General features: G+C 37.9%; 1 protein-coding gene and 1 long non-coding RNA gene across 2 annotated transcripts in view; one reads left to right on the plus strand and one right to left on the minus strand.

Annotated features, from left to right (window-relative positions):
- The window catches only part of Cdc42bpa (CDC42 binding protein kinase alpha), a 172,787-nt gene that overhangs the window by 44,893 nt on the left and 105,903 nt on the right, over positions 1–21,991 (plus strand). The window contains 3 exon segments of the mRNA XM_048357522.1: positions 2,006–2,101; positions 4,989–5,137; positions 18,767–18,860. Coding sequence (XP_048213479.1) covers positions 2,006–2,101; positions 4,989–5,137; positions 18,767–18,860 — 339 coding nt within the window.
- LOC125359682 lies at positions 3,506–21,941 on the minus strand. Its single transcript, XR_007212601.1, has 3 exons — positions 21,930–21,941; positions 20,421–20,423; positions 3,506–4,681 (listed from the first exon to the last, which is right to left on the minus strand). It is a non-coding gene; the product is annotated as an uncharacterized LOC125359682 (long non-coding RNA).

The following is a 21,991-nucleotide window of genomic DNA, read 5'->3' on the forward strand; positions in this document are numbered from 1 at the left end:
TAATAGCTTTGCAGAATTATTATTTATTTATGCTTCATTTCCTGTTTCAATATAGATACTCCAGAGGTTCTTTATGCCAATATTTGACTAAGGATGAAATTTATTCTTATTTATTTATTTATTTTTATTATTATTATTTTTTTTTGGCCAGTCCTGGGCCTTGGACTCAGGGCCTGAGCACTGTCCCTGGCTTCTTCCTGCTCAAGGCTAGCACTCTGCCACTTGAGCCACAGCGCCGCTTCTGGCCGTTTTCTGTATATGTGGTGCTGGGGAATCGAACCTAGGGCCTCGTGTATCCGAGGCAGGCACTCTTGCCACTAGGCTATATCCCCAGCCCAAGGATGAAATTTAAATGACACATAATTGAGTTTAGAAAAATGTAAAAATGCATAATAATCAGAGACACCACTATGGCAAGCAGAGTATTTGGTTGAATATTTCATTGAGAAAGTAAGTGATTGAATCTGAGAAAACTGTGATCTCCATTAGCCTTTCCTACGTATTCATTGTATTCTTAGAGATGCAGATATCTTGTCTCCAAGGAGGGTCATTTTGCTTGGTATTGATAGCTTCCATGCCTATAATCCTAGCTGAGAATGGTAGGATTGTGGTTCAAGGCCAGTCTGAATGGCAAGAAATTAACTTTGAAAAATAAAAACTATATAATAAGCTGCAATAAAACACCAAGTGCATTACCTAACTCCTGTAACTGTAACCACTCCTATAGAATAATAAATTGAAAGTAACAAAATACCAAGCTTACAAAAGTAGAGATGTATTATAACTGCTCCCCCAAGGGACCACTCAGTTTCAGCAGTTATTCCACTAGTCTTTACATCCTCACTTCTACCCCTTAGCTCCACAAATGCACAAATAGAAATTCAACATACTTTCAAAGTCAGTCACACAAGTCAAGTGATTTTTCTCCACAAATATCTAGCTAGTAACTCATTCTCATGCTTCAGATATACTGAGTCTAGATATAAAGTGCAGTCTACTTTTGTTTTTTGTGGTACTGGAAGGTTTAAATTTTTGATGCAGGGTTTCACTTCCTGCCCAGCGTGACCCTGAGCCAGCATCCATCTAGCTTCCTGTCATTTTCTGAGGGTATACCCACATCCAGTATACCCACATCCACAGAGAGTATTTCTTGAGGACTTTTCTGCCTAGCTTGGGGCTTGAACTCAGGATCTGTGTCCTTTCCTCTCCCTTAGCTTTTTTGCTCAAGGCTGATGCTCTACACTTGAGCCACAGCTCTACTTCTAGCATTTTAGTGGTTCTCCTGGATATTTTGGCCTCAGTTGGCTTCGAACCTTGATTCTCAGATCTCAGCCTCCTGAGTAGCTAGAATTACAGGTGTGAGCTACTGGCACCCAGCTCTACTTCTACTTTTATAAGTGCATGTTATACAGAAGTTTATAGCCTGTACACATACATATTCATTATAATATTGTAATAACACAAAATTGGAAATAACTTACTACAATTGGGCTTGAGTAAATAAATGCTGGCACATAGAAACAAGAGAATAACATAGTAGTTACAAGAGGAAAAGTCACTACTGAATAAAAAACTAATCACTTTGCAAAAGGATGGATAAAATTATAGTATTTACGTAAAATCTCAAAACAGTCCACTTCAGTTGTTTCTGGACATGTATAATGTATGTGGCCATAGACTATTCACTGTCTTCTATTGGAAAACCAAGGAGGAAGAGAGAGGTATGGAATAAAAATAAAAAAGTCATAGGAAATGCAGTGAAATATGGACATTTATATTATCTGGATGGTAGGTTAGTTAGATTATGCTGTACCTTCTGGTTGTTTTGAATTGTAGCAGTATTTTTAATATAAAATATTTTCTTAAGGAATTTGAGCTACTGCCTTATTTTCTGCTTTGAGTGGTTAATAGGTAAGTCACTTAGAACTTTTGTGCTTTTGTTCCAGAGCAGAAACATACAGTAGACACTTTAGGCATTTTACATGATCTTGTTCTTCTCTTTCAGACAGCATGTTTCCGTGAGGAGAGGGACGTGCTGGTGAATGGAGACAATCAGTGGATCACAGCTCTGCACTATGCCTTCCAGGATGACAACAATTTAGTAAGACATTTTATAAGCCTCTCTGTTCTTACTCATTTCTTTGTTGGTGGAATTCAGAATTATTTAAGGCATAATTTAAATGTAAATTTATAGATGAGAAAAATCACTGCATTCACAGAGGACAAGTTGTATACTTGATAGGAGATTTTTTCCCCCCCCTCTGGGTGATTCAGTATCTTTCATTGTAATCATTAATGCTATTTTTCTTCCACTGGCACTGTTTTGAATTCAGAGCCTCTTGTTTGGTGGGCTTGCTAGGCCAGCCCTTCACCAGTTGACCACATTTCCCTCTAGTTCTGCTTCTTGGTGGTTATTTTGAAGACAATTTCATGTACTTTTCTGTCTGGGCTGGCTTTGAATCATGATCCTACAGAACTTAATCTTCAGAGCAGTAAGGATTATGGGTGTGAGCCACTTGTAATCAACAAGCAATTCAAAACTAAATGTAAAGTGGTTCAACTGCTGTCAGTTAAGTTCTGTAGAAGAGTGTTCTGTAGTTTTTCTTTTTATGATCTTCCAATGTACTTTATTGTGTTTTGCTTTTTAAAGTTGTATATAGTTTTTTTTTTTTTTTTTGGCCAGTCCTGGGCCTTGGACTCAGGGCCTGAGCACTGTCCCTGGCTTCTTCCCGCTCAAGGCTAGCACTCTGCCACTTGAGCCACAGCGCCGCTTCTGGCCGTTTTCTGTATATGTGGTGCTGGGGAATCGAACCTAGGGCCTCGTGTATCCGAGGCAGGCACTCTTGCCACTAGGCTATATCCCCAGCCCTAAAGTTGTATATAGTTTTAAAAAGGGCTTTGTGCTATGTTAAGTAGAGCTAAATTTATATTGGCATCATGAACTACTCTCACAAAAGTTGGGGAAGATTTTAGAAAACTAAAAATTTTAGCAGCTCTACCAAGTGGGAATAAATAAGGATGAAAAGAAAAACCAAGATAGCAAGGCTAAAGGTTAAGTAGCTTTACACTTGTTACAATTGAATATGCGGCTCCTTGATCATGCTACTCAGATCTTTTCAGTTTTTGACCCCAGGCCTTTATTTCCAGGTTTATTGTCAGGTTTATTGCTGTGTATAATATATGCCATATATATGCATTCATGTGCTAAGATTCTGCTCTGTGACAGATACTAAAAACAAAGATACAAAGAATAGTGGGACATTTAAATTCATTTGCTAAATATTGCATATTGTGGTTTGGGCATTGCTCTCTAGATCTGAAAGATCTAGATAGGAAAGACAAAAAGCCTCTTATTAGGCTGGCCTGGTGACTCATGCCTATAATCCTAGCTCAAATCTTAGGAGGCTAAGCTCTGAGGATTGTGGTTTGAAGCCAGCTTGGGCAGGAAAGTTTGTGAGATTCTTATTCCAATTAATTACCAAAAAAGCCAGAAGTATAGGTGTGTTTCAAAGTGGCAGAACACTAGCCTTAATTACAAAAGCTTAGGGACAGTGCCTAGGCCCTGAGTTTAAGTCCCAGGACTGGCACAAAAAAACAAAAAACAAAAGAGAAAAAGATCTCTTCTTTATATGCACATGAGGGTACCAGGTGATAAGTCCAAAATCAAGTTAATATTTTAGTAGGATCTCTAAGATTGGCAGTGTTAGAGTAGGGGGCATATACATCTTAAATTTTAATAGATACTAGTAAATACCACAAGTAAACCATATGTTATGGAAAGTTTAGTTTCCCAAATTTTCAAGGCATGAGGTCAGTTTCTTTGGCTTAGCATAAATTTTCTGTGCTTTACATTTTCACGTATAGCAAGAAAAAAGCTTATATTTTCTTCAGACTTTATTTTTAATTTTTGGTAGTGCTGTTTGAATTCAGGTTCTTACAAATGATTTACCACCTGAGACCTAGCCCCAGTTGTTTTTTTGTTTGTTTGTTTGTTTGTTTGTGGTTGTTTTCTGCCAGACTGTAGGGTCTCAGGCTTTTTTGCCTTGGGGACCCTCAGTGGGCCTACTTTTGTCTCTGTGTAGTTGGGACTACAGACGTATATCACCACACCTAGCTTCTTCTTTGAAACAGAATATTTCCCCCCTAGGCTGGTCTCAAAGTAGGGCCCCCTCCTTTCCTTGCCTCCCAGGTAGCTGTTAACTATAGGTATGAGTCCCTATGTTTGGCTTCAAGCCTCTTTAAATTGTTATCTCAGGCACTGATAACCATTCTGTAATAAAAATCACTGTAATGCCAGTGATATTTAAGTATCTCCTGTTTACTGGCCTTCATGTTAAGTGCTACATATGCAAATACCACATGTATCTGTGATACTTGTTTTTGGCAGTACTGGAGTTTGCTTCATGGTTGCGAGGCAAACACTCTACCTTGAGACACATGGCCCATATGTAAAATTAGCTAGCTTGTGTTCACATACACTTGAGAAAAAAATTATTTGATATTTATACTCAATCAGAAATCATATTAATCAGAAATGGGTAGATAACCAAATAGTGGAAATAAGTACTTTCTGTATCATAGTGGTTTCCAGGTTTTTATCCATAGATGGTAGAGATCAGGTGAAATAAGGAAACTATAGGGGTAGGGATGATGAAAATGATCTTTGATTTTGATATTTATACTCTCCACCACAAGGGCTTTCCTACATTCTGAGTTACTTTCTTCTTTCTTTTGAGAGTTGAAACATTCAGTACTCTATCAATTGTTGACAAAGCTATGATCCATCATAGATGATAACACAAAAGCAATCCTGTGCTCTCTGAACTAGTTTTGAATTTTTTTATTTTACTGCTGTGTGAAACTTAAAAGCCACAAGACTTTATAATGTGATAACTACTATATTTGGCCTAGTCCTACTTGATGTTGGTATACATTCAATGTTAATTTTTTACCATTATTATTCTTAAAGTACATTTTTGTGTTCACAGTACCTGGTTATGGATTATTATGTTGGGGGAGATTTACTTACTCTGCTCAGCAAGTTTGAGGATAGACTACCTGAAGACATGGCTCGATTCTACTTGGCTGAGATGGTGATAGCAATTGACTCTGTTCATCAGCTGCATTATGTACACAGGTGGGTCAGTCCTTGTGGGCATCTGCTTGGAGGCTACGATGGAGTATCTGGAAACACAGCTATATTTCTACCAAATAAATTATCATCTTAGGTAGATTTCTCATCAGTCAAATATTTTAAGGTGGTTATAGTTATGTTGCCTCTTATTTGTTTTTATTATTATTTATTAGCATTACTGAACTGATGTGCTTGTTTATATGATGTACAACATGTATACACAAATTCCCATCTAGTTAGCATTTGCATAGGACCCCCCCCCCCTTTTTTTTTGGTCAGTTGTGAGGCTTGAACTCAGGGCCTGGGTGCTGTCTCTGAGCCTCTGTGCTCAAGGCTAGTGCTCTACCATGTGAGCCACAGCACCACTTGTGGTGTTTGAGTGGTTAATTGGAAATAAGAGTCACATGTGGACTTTTCTGCCATCGCTGTCTTTGAACTGCGATTCTCAGATCTCAGCCTCCCGAGTAGCTAGAATTACAAGCATAAGCCACTGGCACCCAGTTCAGAATCCTTCTTAAAAAAATACTCTTTGAGTGGGATTGGAGACATTGCTTCGTTGGTAGACGACTAGCCAGTGAATGAAAGTGTCAGGTACTGAGTCTGAGTACTGGTTTCAGACAAAACAGCGAAGAATACTTTATGCATGAGGCTTCCACTCTGGTTTGCTGACCCACAGTGCCATTTATCTCCATAAAAACTATTACAAACACACCTGAGGTGGGTTCTCCAGACTTTAGGTGTCTTATCAGTCCAGTCAAGTTGAAACCAAGATTAACCATTGCAAACCTTATATCTAGATTGTATAACATCAGTCTTTCAAAAACAAAACCTCAAGCCATCCAATAATAAAATGAGAGGAAGACCACAGACATGTCACACACGAGGAGAATATATAGATATCACATGAGCAATGATCATTAGCTACTAGCCGAAGACTAATTAAACCAGCAGTGTCATAGAACAGTTAAAAAAAGAAATAGAAATCATAGTAAATACTGCTGAGGACATAGAGAAACAGATCTCATATATACTGAGAGAAATGTAAACTGGAGCCAGGCACTGGTATCTCACACCTATAATCCTAGCTACTCAGGAGGCTGAGGTCAGAGCATATGATTTAAAACCAGATCAGTCAGGACAGTCTGTGAGACTCCATCTCCAGACCAAGTAATCAATAGCTGGGCTGGAGGTGTGGCTCAAGTGGTAGAGTGCCAGCTTTGATTAAACAAGTTGAGTTCAAGGCTTGGTTGTGGTTTGTGTGTATGTGTACATGCAGACACACATACACAGAGTTAAATGATAAATACTCTGGAAAATAGTAAACATCTTTTTCCAAATTACCAATTCCAAGTTATTCAACAATTCTTGGACATTTTCCCAGAATAATTAAAATGCACACTGTAAAACTTGTCCATCTACATTCATAGCCGCTTCATTGGTGATAGCAATATTTTGTGGTAGCAATATATTGGAACTATTATTCAGTTGATGAATGATTGAACAGACTGGTAAGTCCACGTGCTAGAGTATACTACTGAGCAATTAACAAGAATGAAGTTCAGCTACATGAAGATAATGCCAAAATGTGACATGTAATTCAGTTTATATAACATTCTTAAAATGACTGAACTGTCAGGATGGAGAGCAGATGACGAGTTCCTAGGAGGCAAGGGCAGGAGAGGGTGAGGCCGTGAGTGGAAATGCAGAGGTGACGTGAGCAAAGTCTTGTTTTGTGTCCTCATGGTGGAGATGGTTACACGGCTCGCTCTACCATGGTAAAATACTGCATAGATTTGCGCAGTTGCAGATTGTAAAAAGGATGAAAAGTGAGTAAGTTCTGTGGTCTAACAGTATTGGGCCTATGTCATTTTCCTGAGTTTTATGTTATACTAAAGTATAATAGTTATTTAGCTCAGGAGAAGAGTACTTGCCTGGCAACTGTAACACCGAGTTCAGTCCTCAGCTCTGAAAAACAAACCAAAATAGTTTCACTTGTGACAGAGTACATGGTATTTTTCACATTGTACTTCTTTCCTCTGAGGTTTTAATCATTTCAAAATAAAGTTTTAAGAAGAAGAAGCACCTCTGGTTTTTACTGTTTTGCAGTCTGGAAGCCAAGCCCAAGAATTAGTTTCTGTCATATTTTTGCTGTCATGCACATATATTTTGGTGGACTCCTCATGATCTGTGAGAAGTGATTTGTCATGCCAGCTGTCAGGGAAATTTGCAGTCCCAACTTCTTGTGTATCATTGGCACGTTGGTGATTTGCAAGTGATAAGGTGAGCTGAATCTGCTTCATGGAGTAGATTGAGACAGAGGTCAGGACTTGAATCTGGAAGCTCAGAATAAAGCCAACACCAGCAGCCAGGCTCAGCCGCCAAAGGTAGGAAGAAACATCATAGAGCACAAAGCAAAGATGACTTGTGGACAACAGACCACATCATCCCCTTTTCTTTGTAATTTGTTCATGAAGTTTTAGCTGGTGCATTTCATACAAGGGAAGTTACCTGTTCACTAGTGTTTTGGGCATTGGATGGGCTAGGCTATATTTTTTGTTCATGTGAGAGGTATGTTTTTTGTCTTCACTTTAGCATCTTTTGCAGACTGCAGTTTAAGAAGATAAACTATGTCACAGTTGTTCTTAGGCAGTACAGACCACTATGTCATGGCTAGTTTTATGAATTTACTCATTGTGGCATTGTTCTCTGTATTGTTTTCCTAGTGCTCTAGTTGTTCATGGCAGAATTGTACATAGTCCCTCCTTTTATGAATAAACTTGAAATCTAATTCTAATAACAGATAATTGACAATGAGAGCAGATATTTTAGAGGTGTGGCTCAAGAGTTAGAGCACCGTGATCAAAACAGCTAAGTCATAACCTGTAGCCCTGCACTCAAGCCCCAGTACCAGCCCCAAGGGGAAAAATAGTTGTACAAATAATGTACCTAAACATTGCAGAGCTAGAGAACAGTAAGTGCTCAAGTGGTCCCAAAGATCTTAGAAACAACCAAGTCCATGGACAGAAAGAGCTCGCTAGGGAAAGAGTGCCATGGCAACAAATACATAGGAGGGGAGCACTAGCTTTAGTATTACATTTTTTCATCATTTAAGTTTAGCATTATGTTTTATCATCATTTTAGTATTAATATATCATTTGAATGCACAGAAGACAAAAGAATAAAGGTCTATCCTCTCTGAATGCTTTTAATCAAATGCTTGTATCTTCTCTTTGTGTTTATTTAAATTCTATTTTGGCATTTGTAAAATATTTTCAATAATTTGTTAATTCAGATTCTATACTTTGCCATAAATGTACTTAAATTTTCAACTGGAAGCTTTTGAATGCCATCATTTCTACTTTTGATGTTCTGAATAGGCAGTTTGCATTTTCAAGGTGTGTCTTTTCAATCATTTATTGGCTAGAATACAGAATTTGAGAGTAGAGGTTATTTCTCATAACTTAACATTAGCATGTGGTATGTCTGACTCAGTTCAATTGAAGTTTCTGCCAACGTTGGGTCTTGGTAAAGTAAATCTTAATTGTAGGTTGAAACAATCTGACTCATTCCTAAACATGTTAATTAACCTCAGCAATACACTTGGTAGTTTAGATAATCAGTTATCACTTCAAAAATACTGTTAAATGAAAGACATAAAATCCTTCTAGAAGAACAAAGAAAAGTAAATTTGATATGATTAGAATGTTGTATTTGCTTATCAATATGCTTTAGTTTTAGATGACAGAAATGGAAAGATCAGTTTTGTGATGCTTTCCAACAGAACCTAGGAACTCTATATAGAGAGTCTTAATATTGACTTGGCACCAAAAATGTTAACAGCTGATACTGTGTCTTTCTTTGACCAAGGTTTTTCCTTGATCTCATACTGCCTTAACTGAAAGGATCTTAGTAGAAACTTCTCACTGTAATTGAGAAGGTTCATTGCTATTTGACATACTGCTTTGTCATAGAGAATGATATTATGAAGTATATACTTTAAAATTATGGATTAGAGAGAAATGTATCTGTGCAAATAAATCCACAGAGATGCCAGTTTCTTTTCTTTAGTTTACATGTCTATTATAAAAGAAAAAAGTGCTATTTTTAAGGAAGATTTTTAGTAGAAATAGATTTCCATATAGATAAATAATGGTAGAATAGTAAACAGTTTTTAAAATGGAGGAATTCCTTATTTACTTAATTAATTATTTTGCTATACTGGGGCTTGAACTCAGGGCTTCACAACATCACTTGAATTTTTGTTCAAAGCTATTGCTCTATCACTTGAGCCACATCTCCACTTCTGACTTTTTGAAATAAAGAGTCTCAGACTTTCCTGCTCAGACTAACTTTGGACCTTGATCCTCAGATCCAAGCTTCCTGAGTAGCTAGGATTACGGGCATTGAACCACCAGCACCTGGCTCCTCCTGTATTTTAAATCCTTCAAATGCAGTTTTAAATGATGACCTAAAATTTTGAATTTCTCTTTTAATAACTTTCCTCATAAAAGCAGTAGTTACTATCCTTGCTACTTGTTACTGTTGATAGTCAGTGATCGTTTGCACATTACTGCCTCCTAAAGCTTTTTGAACCAAAGGAGGAAAGACCTCCAGGTTTTTGGGTAACTTGCCAAAGGTGTTCAGTGCATATTCATTAAAATTGTTGTGATATTAAATTCTAAATAGTTTTTAAAAATAGTTTTAGTGAAATAGTCATATTCTAGGTACATACAACCATTGCTACAATTCCAGAGCATTTTCTCTACTTCAGAAAGAAACCTCATTCTTTATTTTCACCTCTCTCCCCACACTCCACCATCTTTGAGCAGCCATTGACTGCTGGTAAAGCTAAAACACTAAAATTTCCCACAGTTTATGACACAACTCAAAATATGCATCATCTAATCTTCAGGACACATGCAGTGACCTGAGATTAATCTATCAGAGTCATGATTCAATCTCAGGAGAAAAGTCAACCAAATGCCATTCTAGGATGACACAGGTATAAGAATTATTAAAGGCTTAAAACTTGTATTCCATTAAAAAACCATGAAGTACAGCAAATACATTTGAAATGATAGAAAAATCTCATCAGTGAAAGAGAAATTTAAGAATGAGGTAGAAAATTAATCCTGAGAATAGTGTTTTGAATACAGATGTGCTGAAAGGCTTCAGGAGAAAGGGCTGTAATGTGGGACAGACCAGTGAATTTGCCAGAAGAAGGGCTGTTATATAGTATAGATCAGGGAACTCAATCAAAAATCAAGAGGTCAATAGAGATTGTTTTAATCAGAAACAACAAGAGCTCCAGAGTTTCCATGTATGAAGATGAATTTATAAAATAGAAGTTTCAGCAAACTTAAGACAGTATAAGTTCTAGGAAGCCTCACCTAGCATGTCATAACAGAAGTGTGGAATTCCCTGTTTAAAGAAGTTTTGGAAGTAGCAAGAACAGCATTTTGCCTTTGGAGGAAAACTACTGATTGGTCTGAGAGTGACCCAATTATAGGATCTAACAGACAATGGAATAGGCTGGGTGTAGTGGCACACTGTTCTAAATCTCAGCTCTTGGAAGGTGAGACAGGAGGATGTTGAGTTTGAGGCGAGCCTAGATGAACTGCATAGAAAATTCTGGGCCAAATTGTAGTACATAGTGAAACCTTGTCTCAAAAACCAAACAGCAAAAGATAATGCTGTAGTCTTATTGAAAAGCAAAAAAAATATCAACTTAGGATTCTGAACCTAGTGCAGTTTTCTTCTCTAATGAAGTAGGGAGTAAAGAGGTTTTCAGATTTAGGAAACTCCAGAAGAATTCACTGCTCTTTTCCTTCCTTATGAGAAACGATCAGTAACTGGATGTTGTGGCACACACCTGTAATTCTTGGATATAGGAGGCAAAAAAACATAGTGAGACCCTCTCTCCCAAGAGTAAGCCAGACATAGCAATGCATGGCCGCACTCCCGGCTTCCTAGGAGGTGTAGGTAGGAGGAGTATCTTTATCCATGGCCAACCTGGGCAAAATGTGTGGTACTGTATTTGAAAAATAAGCAAAGCAAAAAGGGTTGGAGGCAGCATAGCTCAAGTAGAATACTTGTTCAGCAAGTATGGAATCCTGAGTTCAAATCTCAGTACTGAACAAAAATTTCGCTGAAAACAACAAAAATGCTCACAGCACAATCCAGAATATAGAAAAATGATAGTAGACATATGTCTGGATTTTCAGGAAAGAAAAGAGAAAAATGATAAAAATTTCAATGTAAGAGCTAATATTTCCCTCAAGTTCTTTGAAATATGTAAAGTAAAAGTTGGTGGAATATTCAAGGAATAAAAATTTAGTATATGTGACATAACTATAATATCATGGACAAAGGCAGGGCTAAATAAATCCTAGTGTAACTTTTACCTTTAAGTAAAAGAAGGTCAAGTCTTTTATGTGGAGAAGAGAAAGGGTTTGTCATTAAACCTCACAGTGACACAGCTTTCTGACACCAGGGTGCCTCAGAAGTGAAACATGAGCAAACGGACCACTTGCAGGTGTAAAGGGCATGGCTTCCTTTTATTCTTCTAGAAAGTCAGACAGCCAGAGGAGCCTAAGAGACGTGAGCCTTTAGGCTGATGGTGCCCCTCATCTGGTCACTAGTGGAGTAAAGCAGACAGACAGGAGAGAACAGGCCGTTAGTGGCCATGCTCTGACAGTGAGGCCAAGGACAGCTATGAAATAGCTTTGGTAACTGGGAGAATTTATGGAAATGGCTTTCAAACTATTCTCAGTAGTTAAGTTAGTGGTGATACATTGCTATTATAACTTTGAGATTGTTGTATGTATAATATGAAGTAACTGACTGTGGAATAGCCTAATTCTGTTATCCTGTGTTCTTAAAGAATTAGGATCTTGATGTAGAAGAGCTGCTGCTGACAGAAGATAGGAGAGGACAACTTAACTCTATAGTCAGGAGTATGCGAAGTATCAATGAACTACGGAGGCACTTTGTTTTCATGTATACCTCTTTCTCCCTCTCCTTTCCCCTTCCTTTCTTCCTTCTCCCCTCCTCTCTCTCCCCTTCCCCTTTTCCTCTTCTCTTTTCCTTTCTCTCTCCCCTCTTTCCTCCCTCTCTTCTTCCTCTCTCCTCCTTTTTCCTTCTCTGTCTCTACCTTCCATTCCCCACCCCCCAATATCTCTCACCCCCTCCAGTGGAAAGAACTAGCAACACTTGAAAGATTGCTTCTGATGAGGAAGTGAGGAACACAGGCTTCTTGGAGAAATGATTAATTCCAGACCTAGGTAGGAAGGGGACAAGATGAGCCTGGTATATCTAGTCATGTCAAATTGCAGATAAATTTCCAGAAACTCTGAGGTCTTGTCAGAAAGAAGGATTCAGGAGCCATATTGGAAAGGCCATTACTGACTATAGATGGGAAAATTTCATATGTAATGGCAATTTAATATTGATTATTTTAGAAACAGTCTTAATTTGTTTAGAAACAATTAGATCTACATTGCAGATTCCTCAAAAGACTTAAGTTTTGAAAGGGAAGTAAATGTGAGCATGAATAAGAATGTTGGCACAACTTTAACCTTTAGCCGCTAGCTCATATTCCTCTCCATGTTCACTGCACTGGTGGGCTACTCTTCTGTAGGGTGTGAGCATCCCTCTCTGCAGAGTGGGAAACAGAGGGTCCCTGTAGGCTAATCATCATACTCAACTTGGAATTTTACCAGAGGAATCAATTGTACATATTGAATGTCTAGACATCCCCACCTCTTTGTATTTGGCTCCCAGGACTGGGCCTCAGTAAACCTCGGTAAACAAGGTTCTGTCTTAGTTTGTATGGATTGTCGGTGTTGGTGCTGACATTTTCTGAACGTTTTCACTCCCTTTGTGGATAGTGCTTGGCATCTGGTTGGCTACCTGCCACTTTATTTGCAAGACGTCACTGACTCAGGGTGTATGTGAACACCAGATATTGTTTTGCTTCTCAGACCAGAGAAAAATGGAATTTGTTGTTCTTTTTTTCTGTGCAGCATATTGTATTTTCCAGAAGCAGGCACTGAGTCAGAATGTGTATGAGGGCATTGATTAAGGGCTCACATCTGTAGAGGAAGAAGTCCAGTTGTCACAGGCCAAAGCCTCAGTCTGCCTAGTGTGTAGTTCTGGAGAGTCTGTGGCCTTCTGAGTTGTTAATTTGTCACAATTGGTCTTTGCCTTCTCAGTCCTTCACTCTATATGGGCCATTGTAAGAAAGGCAGGGTTTTTTTTTTGGCCAGTCCTGGGCCTTGGACTCAGGGCCTGAGCACTGTCCCTGGCTTCTTCCCGCTCAAGGCTAGCACTCTGCCTCTTGAGCCACAGCGCCGCTTCTGGCCGTTTTCTGTATATGTGGTGCTGAGGAATCGAACCTAGGGCCTCGTGTATCAGAGGCAGGCACTCTTGCCACTAGGCTATATCCCCAGCCCCAAAAAGGCAGGTATTTTGTGAAGAGGTTTCCTTTCTCTTTCCTTTTCCTTTTCCTTTTCCCTTTCCCTTTCCCTTTCCCTTTCCCTTTCCCTTTCCCTTTCCCTTTCCCTTTCCCTTTCCCTTTCTCCATCCCCTTCCCCTTCCCCTTCCCCTTCCCCTTTCCCCTTCCCCTTCCCCTTCCCCTTTTTTTTTTGCTTTTTAATTACTATTTTGCTTAGTCTTCGATATGGAATCTATGGTGATTACTAGGCCTCTTTCTTAATTGTGTACATACTTAATTCTGGCTCTATGTTTGATTTTTCAATTTTGTATTTCGCTATGTTTCTTAGTCTTTTAGAACATTTATTATTATAATTATATAATTAAATTTTTTTATTTCACATCTTAGGTCTCTTCCTTATATTTATTTTTCTATTCTCAATTGCACCTCCACAATTTCTTTTAATTTTACTTCAATGTGTTTTCCTTTATTTCTTGTCCTTCTCTCCTTCCTTTTCTTTAGTCTGTTGATACCTAATTATCTGTGAGTTAGACTGTATTTGTTTCCATTTTGACTGTGTCTGATTGGCTCATCCTGTTATCCTTTCAGTTCAGATTGTATTATTGTTAACAACAGATGTGTTCACTGGCCATATATATACACACACACAATCTCTTCTCTTGAGCCACAATAGCCCTCCCCCAAAGAAGAAAAGGAGAGTTACATAGGGGAATACTTATCTATGACTTTGTACCTCTGAAGTCTGTGCAATTACAGGGCTCTGGGTTAGTTTTTGACTTAAAATTGTGTTCTGTTATGGAATTGGATTTGCTTTCATTTACAAATGGGCAGAGCAAACCATAGAAACACAAGGAAATGGCAAGTCCATGAACCTCAACTCCTACTCAAAATAACCAGGCAATAAATAGAACAATCAATGAAAGATCTGGAAGATAGTTCTCAAAATGCTTTAAAAATACTGCTGATAAATATGTTGAATGAAAAGACATAAAAGCCAGTATAAGGCTATGTGTGAGTGTAATGAGACTAACTAAAGAGGAGCTAACATTAGAGGAATTCATGGAATCCACAAATAGAAAGCTAAATGAATTCTAAGAGAAGGAAAGGGAGTCTAATGAAAAATTAGTTAGCTAAAGGATGTGAGAGGGCTGAGAGTGTGACTTAGTGTTCGAGTACTTACCTAGCACACATGAAGTCCTGGGTTTGATTCTTCAGTACCACATAAACAGAAAAAGCTGGAAGTGGTGCTGTGGTTCAAGTGATAGAATGCTAGACTTGAGCACAGAGAGGCTCAGTGACAGTGCCCAGGCCTTGAGTTTAAGACTCAGAACCGGCAAAATAAATTAATTACTTAAAAATTTTAAAAGATATGAATGAAGGCACTGAAAACCAAATCAAGAAAGTAAGGAAGTCCATACAAGACAGAATTCTAAGCTTCAATGAAGAGATTAAAGCCATAGAAATGACCATTTAGAAGGCAGGGAAATAATAGAAAGTCTTGACAGCAGATTAGATGATGTAGAAGACAGAGTCTCTGGAATCGAAGATAGTCTAGATATTGTAGAGAAATAATAGACAGTTATTCAGAACAAACCTAAGAAACCAGAATTATTCTTATAGGAGCTTCAATACTCAATCAGAAGATCTAATTTAAGGCTCATAGGTATTGAGGAACTGGAAGACAAAGAAGCCAAAGGGATAGCAAGTATATTAATAGAATTCTGGCAGAGAACTTCCTAAACATCCAAAACGATAGGCCCATTCAGATAGAAGAAGCCTTTAGAACCCCAAACAAACCAGAAAAGAACATCCCACTGCCACATTGTAATCTGCACAGGATCAGTAGAGACCAAGGAAAGGATCCTTAAAGCTGTCACGAAGAAAAACTTAATTACCTGTAAAGGAAAACCAATCAGAATAACTATAGATTTCTCAGCCGAGACCATGATAGCAGAGAGAGCCTGGAATGAATTGTGCCATGCCTTACAGGCAAACTCTTCCAACCAAGAATGGTGTACCCCGCTAAGCTCTGCTTCATAACCAAGGGACAAAAACCTTCCACAACAAGGAAAAACAGAAACAAATTATTTCCACCAAACTATAGCATTACAGAAGACACTGTACATAAAAAAGCCAACAAGAGCGTGATATGGCAGAGAAATGGCTCCTTACCAGATAAATATAGTAAGAAATGATGAAGAACAGCCCCCTAAGAAGGAGGATAACATGGCAGGAGCTACCAAACACTTCTTAGTCCTGTCAGTATTAATGGGCTTAACTTTCCAATTAAATGACATAGATGACTAATTGGAACAAAAAGCAAGATCCATCCATCCGCCATCTTCAAAAGACACATCTTGCCCACGAACACATTCTGAAGGTGAAATGCTGGGATAAAATCAAGCAAATGGCTCCCATAAGCAGGCTAGAGTTGTAATACTAATATCAGAAAAAACAGACTTCAAATTAAAGTTAGTCAGAAGACAAAGAAGGACATTACATACTAATAAAAGAATCTCTCCTACAGGAGGATATAACGATTCTAAATACCTATACACTAAATGCTGGGATACCCAACCTCATCAAACAAATACTACTAACCGTAAAAGCACACAGATCCAAACACATAGATTGTTGATGTCTTTAACACATCACTCTTGCCTCTGGATGGATCAACCCAGCAAAAACTCAACAGAGAAAGCTCAGGACTAAATAAATTGCATCGACAAACTAGACGTACAGACATCTACAGACTATTTCACCCAGCAGCATGAGAATATACGTTCTTTTCAGGAACACATGGAACATTCTTCAAAATAGATCACATTTTAGACCACAAAGCAAATCTGTACATATTCAGAAATATTGAAATTATGCCCAGAATCCTATCAGACCACAACAGAATAAAAGTGGAGCTCTACACCAAAAGCCACCATAGAAAATTGCCTAACTCATGGAGACTGAGCATCACATTGTTGAATGACCAGTTATAGAAATAGTGAATTTTACAGCTATCCTCTCCAGGATACTGTAATAGTGTAGGTTCAGTACAAGAGTAGCTAGCTAGATATGGTAAAATTGAGATGACTATAAAATTATATGAAGTAGACTGAAAATGAGAAAAGTACTAGATTTCGAAGGTTAATACTAATTCTTTGCTACACATTATTTCTAGATTCTTGTTCCATTAACTAAGACAGAGAACCCTGGAAGAGACTTAGATTTCATTAGAACTCCCCTGCCCTCCACTTCCTCTTTTCCTCTCCCTAATTTAAGATTGACCTCAGGGCCTCATGCTTTCTAGGCAGGCAGTCTACCACTTGAGCCTTGCTTTCAGCCCCATATTGCACTGGTTATTTTTGAAGTAGGTTTTTGCTTTATGCCTAGGCTGGCCTGAACCACAGTTCTGCTACTTGTGCTTTTCTGTGTAACTTTTCTGACAGGTGCTACTGCACCCAACCATTGTACTTCCCCAATATCTAGGATGACAGGTGTATACCCCTACATCCAGCAACGCGTTTAGATGAATCTCACAAACCTTTTTATTCCTGGCTAGGCTCAAACCACCATCCTTTAATCTCTGATGCCCAAGTAACCTAACAGGGGATTTCTTAAGTTCATTTTGCGATATGTTGAGACTTTCCATGGAATGAGCCAATGGAGCTTTCCATGTGAGTATGGTATCTATAATTGTGACTTATGGTTCACAAAGCCAAAAAAAACAACAACAAAAAAACCTGGGGCTGGGAGTATTGCCTAGTGGTAGAGTACTTGCCTTGTATACATGAAGCCCTGGGTTTGATTCCCCACCACCACATATATAGAAAAAACCAGAATTGGTGCTGTGGCTCAAGTGGTAGAGTGCTAGCCTTGAGCAAAAAGAAGCCAGGGACAGTGCTCAGGCCCTGAGTTCAAGCCCCAGGACTGGCAAAAATAAGATTAAAAATAGATGAAATATAGAAATAAGGAGAGGGTCATCAGTAAATTGAAAATTGTTATTTTGAAATAGTTATTAAGGATGCAAATATCTAATTAAAAGACTAAGTAGAGTAAGGCATATAGATTTGGGAGCCAGGCTGCTGCTCTGAGTCCTGACTGGCCTTGATCCTGATGCTTTAGGTGCTGTGGAGTAAGTAGTTGTACTCATCTTACGTAGTCATCAGTATTAAGCACTTGGAACACCGCATGGGAAAGAGTGCCAAATAAGCACTGTTCTTTTGTTTTTGTCAGGAACAAAAGAGAAAAGTTAGAAAGATTCTGAGGAATGCAACTACAAATGTAAATTACATAATTATATAGTATAACATATACATATAACTACATATAATAGATTTTCAAATTCCTAAGACTGTGAAGAACTGTGTTGTAATAAATTTGAAAATATGGACATATATGTGTGTATTTTATCATAAAAATACACACCACTGTAATGTATACAGTAGACTAAAATTACAAATATTTGTACCTTAGTAAAGGCATTTAAAGAAATGGAATCTGTATTAAAAACTCCCTCCATCACTCCAGTGTCATATTTTTAAGATGTAACCCCTTGGATATTAAAAAAATTGAAGCATATAGGATAAATCACACAAGTATGAAGTTTTGATAAATCATACAAAATTTTCAGTGATGACTTTTGACAGTGTCGTGTCACCTGTGCTACTATTGTTTCCATCAAGAATGAGAATTAATACTAATTGTTATCTCTAGAATAACAGACATCATTGGTGTTTAAGGTTTTTAATATTAATCAAAGGTAGAATTTCAACCTATAAACAGATTTTTTTCCCCTCAGAGTATTGCCTTAAAAAGAAAGTTTGAGCTGGGTAGGTGCTGGTGGTCCATGCCTATAATCCTAGCTACTCAGAAGGCTGAGATCTGAGGATCGGTTTGAAGTTATCTGGAGCAGAAAAGTCCATGAGACTCCCATCTCCAATAAACTACTTAAAAGAGTAAAAAATGGCACCGTGGCTCAAATGGTAGAGTGTTAGCCTTGAGCACAAAGAGACTCAAGGACAGAACCCAGGTCCTGAGTTCAAGCCCCCCAGGAATGGCAAAAAAAAAAAAATTTGAGATTTTTGAGTAAAAAAAAATATCTTTTACCAAGGTTTTCTTTACCAAACAATTGGTTAGGTTTATTTTCCCAACTAAGAATTTAATGTGTGTATTTTTTTCAGAGATATTAAACCTGACAATATATTGATGGATATGAATGGACATATTCGTTTAGCAGATTTTGGGTCTTGTCTGAAGCTGATGGAAGATGGAACGGTAAATAAAAAGAAATCCCAAATTATTTTACCTATAGACATGTCCCCTTGTTAATGTTTTCTTTCTGTGTTTCAGAAACCATGTGTATTTATTCAGTCATCCACCTGTTTTCCTGTCTGTGGTTCAACTTCTTCCACAAAGACATTGGGCATACTTACTTACAGTAGGGCTTTTCAATAAAGTCAGGCTCAGAGGAGATATACCAAGGAATGGGGTTACCCACTTGAAAATAGAGCAGATGCTGGAGGAGAAACAATGCTAAGAGATGGTTGTTTTCCCCTTGAGAGCCATTAATCTTTTCTAACACTTAAGACCCACTTTGAACCTGTTCTATAGCCTCAAAGTGAGGCCAAAGTGAGGGGCTTATGATGCGTTGTAGATTTGCAGACCTTGTACTCACAGTGTGTGTTCAAGGAAATTTTCAGTCATCTATCTATACTTAAGAATTACTCTCCTTCAGAAGATGATATAACCCTCACATACCATTATTAGCATCACAGTCTATTTCAGTCATGATCATTAAGATTCAGCCTAAAGGTCAATAGATCAAACAACTGCATATGGGCATAATGATATACAGAATCCCAGGAAAAGGCAGTGTAGCCTGGATGGTTTAGGTATTGGACATACTATATACAGGACAGGGATGATAAGAATAACCACTGATTTCTCATGATAAATTATAGAATGACATCTTTAAAGTGTGGGAAGGAAAAAGGTAAACTGAGAATTGTAGATAAAGCAAAACTACCCTTCTAAAGTGAAGGTGGATTAAAGATATTTTTAATAAGATGACAGAATTAATTTATAGTAGGCTAGAATGTCCCCCACGCATATTTAGAACTGTAGTATATCAGATGTGTTTGTTCTGTGGTCTACTGCAGAGCTGCTATTCTGGGGCTGCCTGTCATACTATCATGGGATTCACTGTGGCTCTCCACTGCTTTTGGTGCAGGTTTTTGTATGTGTCTGTCACCAACATTGGCTTTATTAATAGTGATTTTTTTTAACCTTGGAATTTATTTGAACTGATATTTTGATAGCTACTTCTATTTCTCTTGTTTCATATACACCTGATATATCCTTTCTATCCCTTTACTACTACCACATCCCTTATTTTCCTCTAGGACTGGGGTTTGAACTTAGTACTTTGCACCTGTTCTGCTGGCACTCTACCATATCTTCAGTCCTGCTTTTTGGTAGATATTTTGGTGATAGAACCTCATGGACATACCTGCCCAGGCTGGTGTTCATTTGTGATCCTTTGAATCTCAGCCTTCTGTAATTCTGAGTAGCTGTCTTTATGGTTTTTGAGACAGCGCCTCACTGTGTAATCCAAACTGGCCTTAAACTTTTCACCCTCCTTCCTCAGTCTGTGTTCCTATTATTGGTGTGTACTACCATACCTATAACCTTTGTCTTCAATACTTTAATAAATTTATGGATTTTGTGATTATGTTTATTTGTATTTATTTCTAGGTGTTGCTTGTATATTTACATGCATCCTTTTGTTTCCTTCATTTTCTTTTGTGCCATTTTCCTAGTAAAGTTTAGTTTTACTTCCTTAGGAATTACACATTCTGTTTTAAATATTTTAACATCTTTTAATTTTTAAAAATATTTATAGCTTATTTAAAAGTACAGTCAGTAAGTTTTTCTGCCTCATTTCTAATGAAAATAAGAATTTTAAGTTTATAACACATACAACAATTAATTCAAGGGGATCAAAGATATAAGTATAAACATTAAAACTACAAACTAAGCCAGGTGCCAGTGGCTCATGCCTGTAATCCTGGCTACTCAGGAGGCTGAGATCTGCGGATCCAAGTTCAAAGCCAGCACAGGCAGAAAAGTCTGTGAGACTCTCATCTCCAGTTAACCACCAGAAAACTGGAAATGGCACTGTGGCTCAAGTGGTAGAGCATTAGCCTTGAGGTGAAGAGCTCAGGGACAGCGCCCAGGCCCAGAGTTCAAGCCCCACGACCAACAACAAAAAAGAAAAGAAAAGAGCCCCCCGCCCCAAAACCTACAAACTAAGAAGAAAGCATTAGGGAAAGATTTGTGATACTAAATTTGATACTTGTTTCTTGGGAATAGCATAAAATTTTTTTAAAAAGATACATTTTTCTTTTCTTCAAAAATTCTTCTGCATCAAGTGACACATTTGATGCAGAATGAAAAGGCAGCATGTGGACTAGGAGAAAAACATTTGCTGTCACAGGCCTTCTAACATGCTGAACGGACTAGCAAAATGTAGTGTTGGTGCAAGTCACCCTGTACAGAAAAGGAAGTTGATGCATGCCTGCAATATAGAGGACCCTTGAGGGTAGTATGCTAAGTGAAATGACCTTCCTAAAAGGAAAAAGAGTGTATAATTGTAGAATTCCATGTATAGGAAGTACTGGAGTTGTCAGAGTTGAAGAATGAAGTTCAGTAATGTCCAAGCATAGGGGAGGGGAAATGGGGAATTACTGTTTCATGGTAGAAAAAAAGCTTGTAGAGATGGATGATGGTAATCAGCTGCTCAACAACATGAATATACTGTGGCCACTGAACTATATGCTTAAAATGGTTACGATGGCAAGTTTTGTTCTTTGTATGTTGCCATAATAATGAATAATAATTTTAAAATAATAGTTACAGTGTTTTAAGGAAAGTAGGAAAGAATACTTTAATTATTCCCTCAGCAATTAAGAAAAACAAGTGGATGGAGCTGCACTTTCTTTTTCAATATGAAAATTTCTTCATCCCTCTAAACACTTGAAGTGCGTCAAGCACGACAGTAAATAGTTCCCAGCTAAAGATGGATCCAACCAGGGTCTCATAAAACATCCATTCCAAGATCACCTCTACAAGCCAGAGGAATAGCTGAGTTTATAGACAAGCCTTACTGTAAGCGTGCCTAACTGTAGCCAGTTGAATAATAGTTATTATAATGAAAGTTTCATGGTATTATAAACCTACTCATTTGGAGATTATAGTAAATCATACCTGTATGCCAGGAAACAAAAATATAGTAGTTATAACCTATATTGTCTGTTGTGTAACTCAAGAGAGAGTGAGTATAACTTTTTAAGACAAAATATTTTATCTTTAATATTCTACAGTGTACTAATAAAAATACACACCTC

This window comes from Perognathus longimembris, chromosome 11 (genome assembly GCF_023159225.1).
Source record: "Perognathus longimembris pacificus isolate PPM17 chromosome 11, ASM2315922v1, whole genome shotgun sequence".
Taxonomy (NCBI): domain Eukaryota; kingdom Metazoa; phylum Chordata; class Mammalia; order Rodentia; family Heteromyidae; genus Perognathus; species Perognathus longimembris.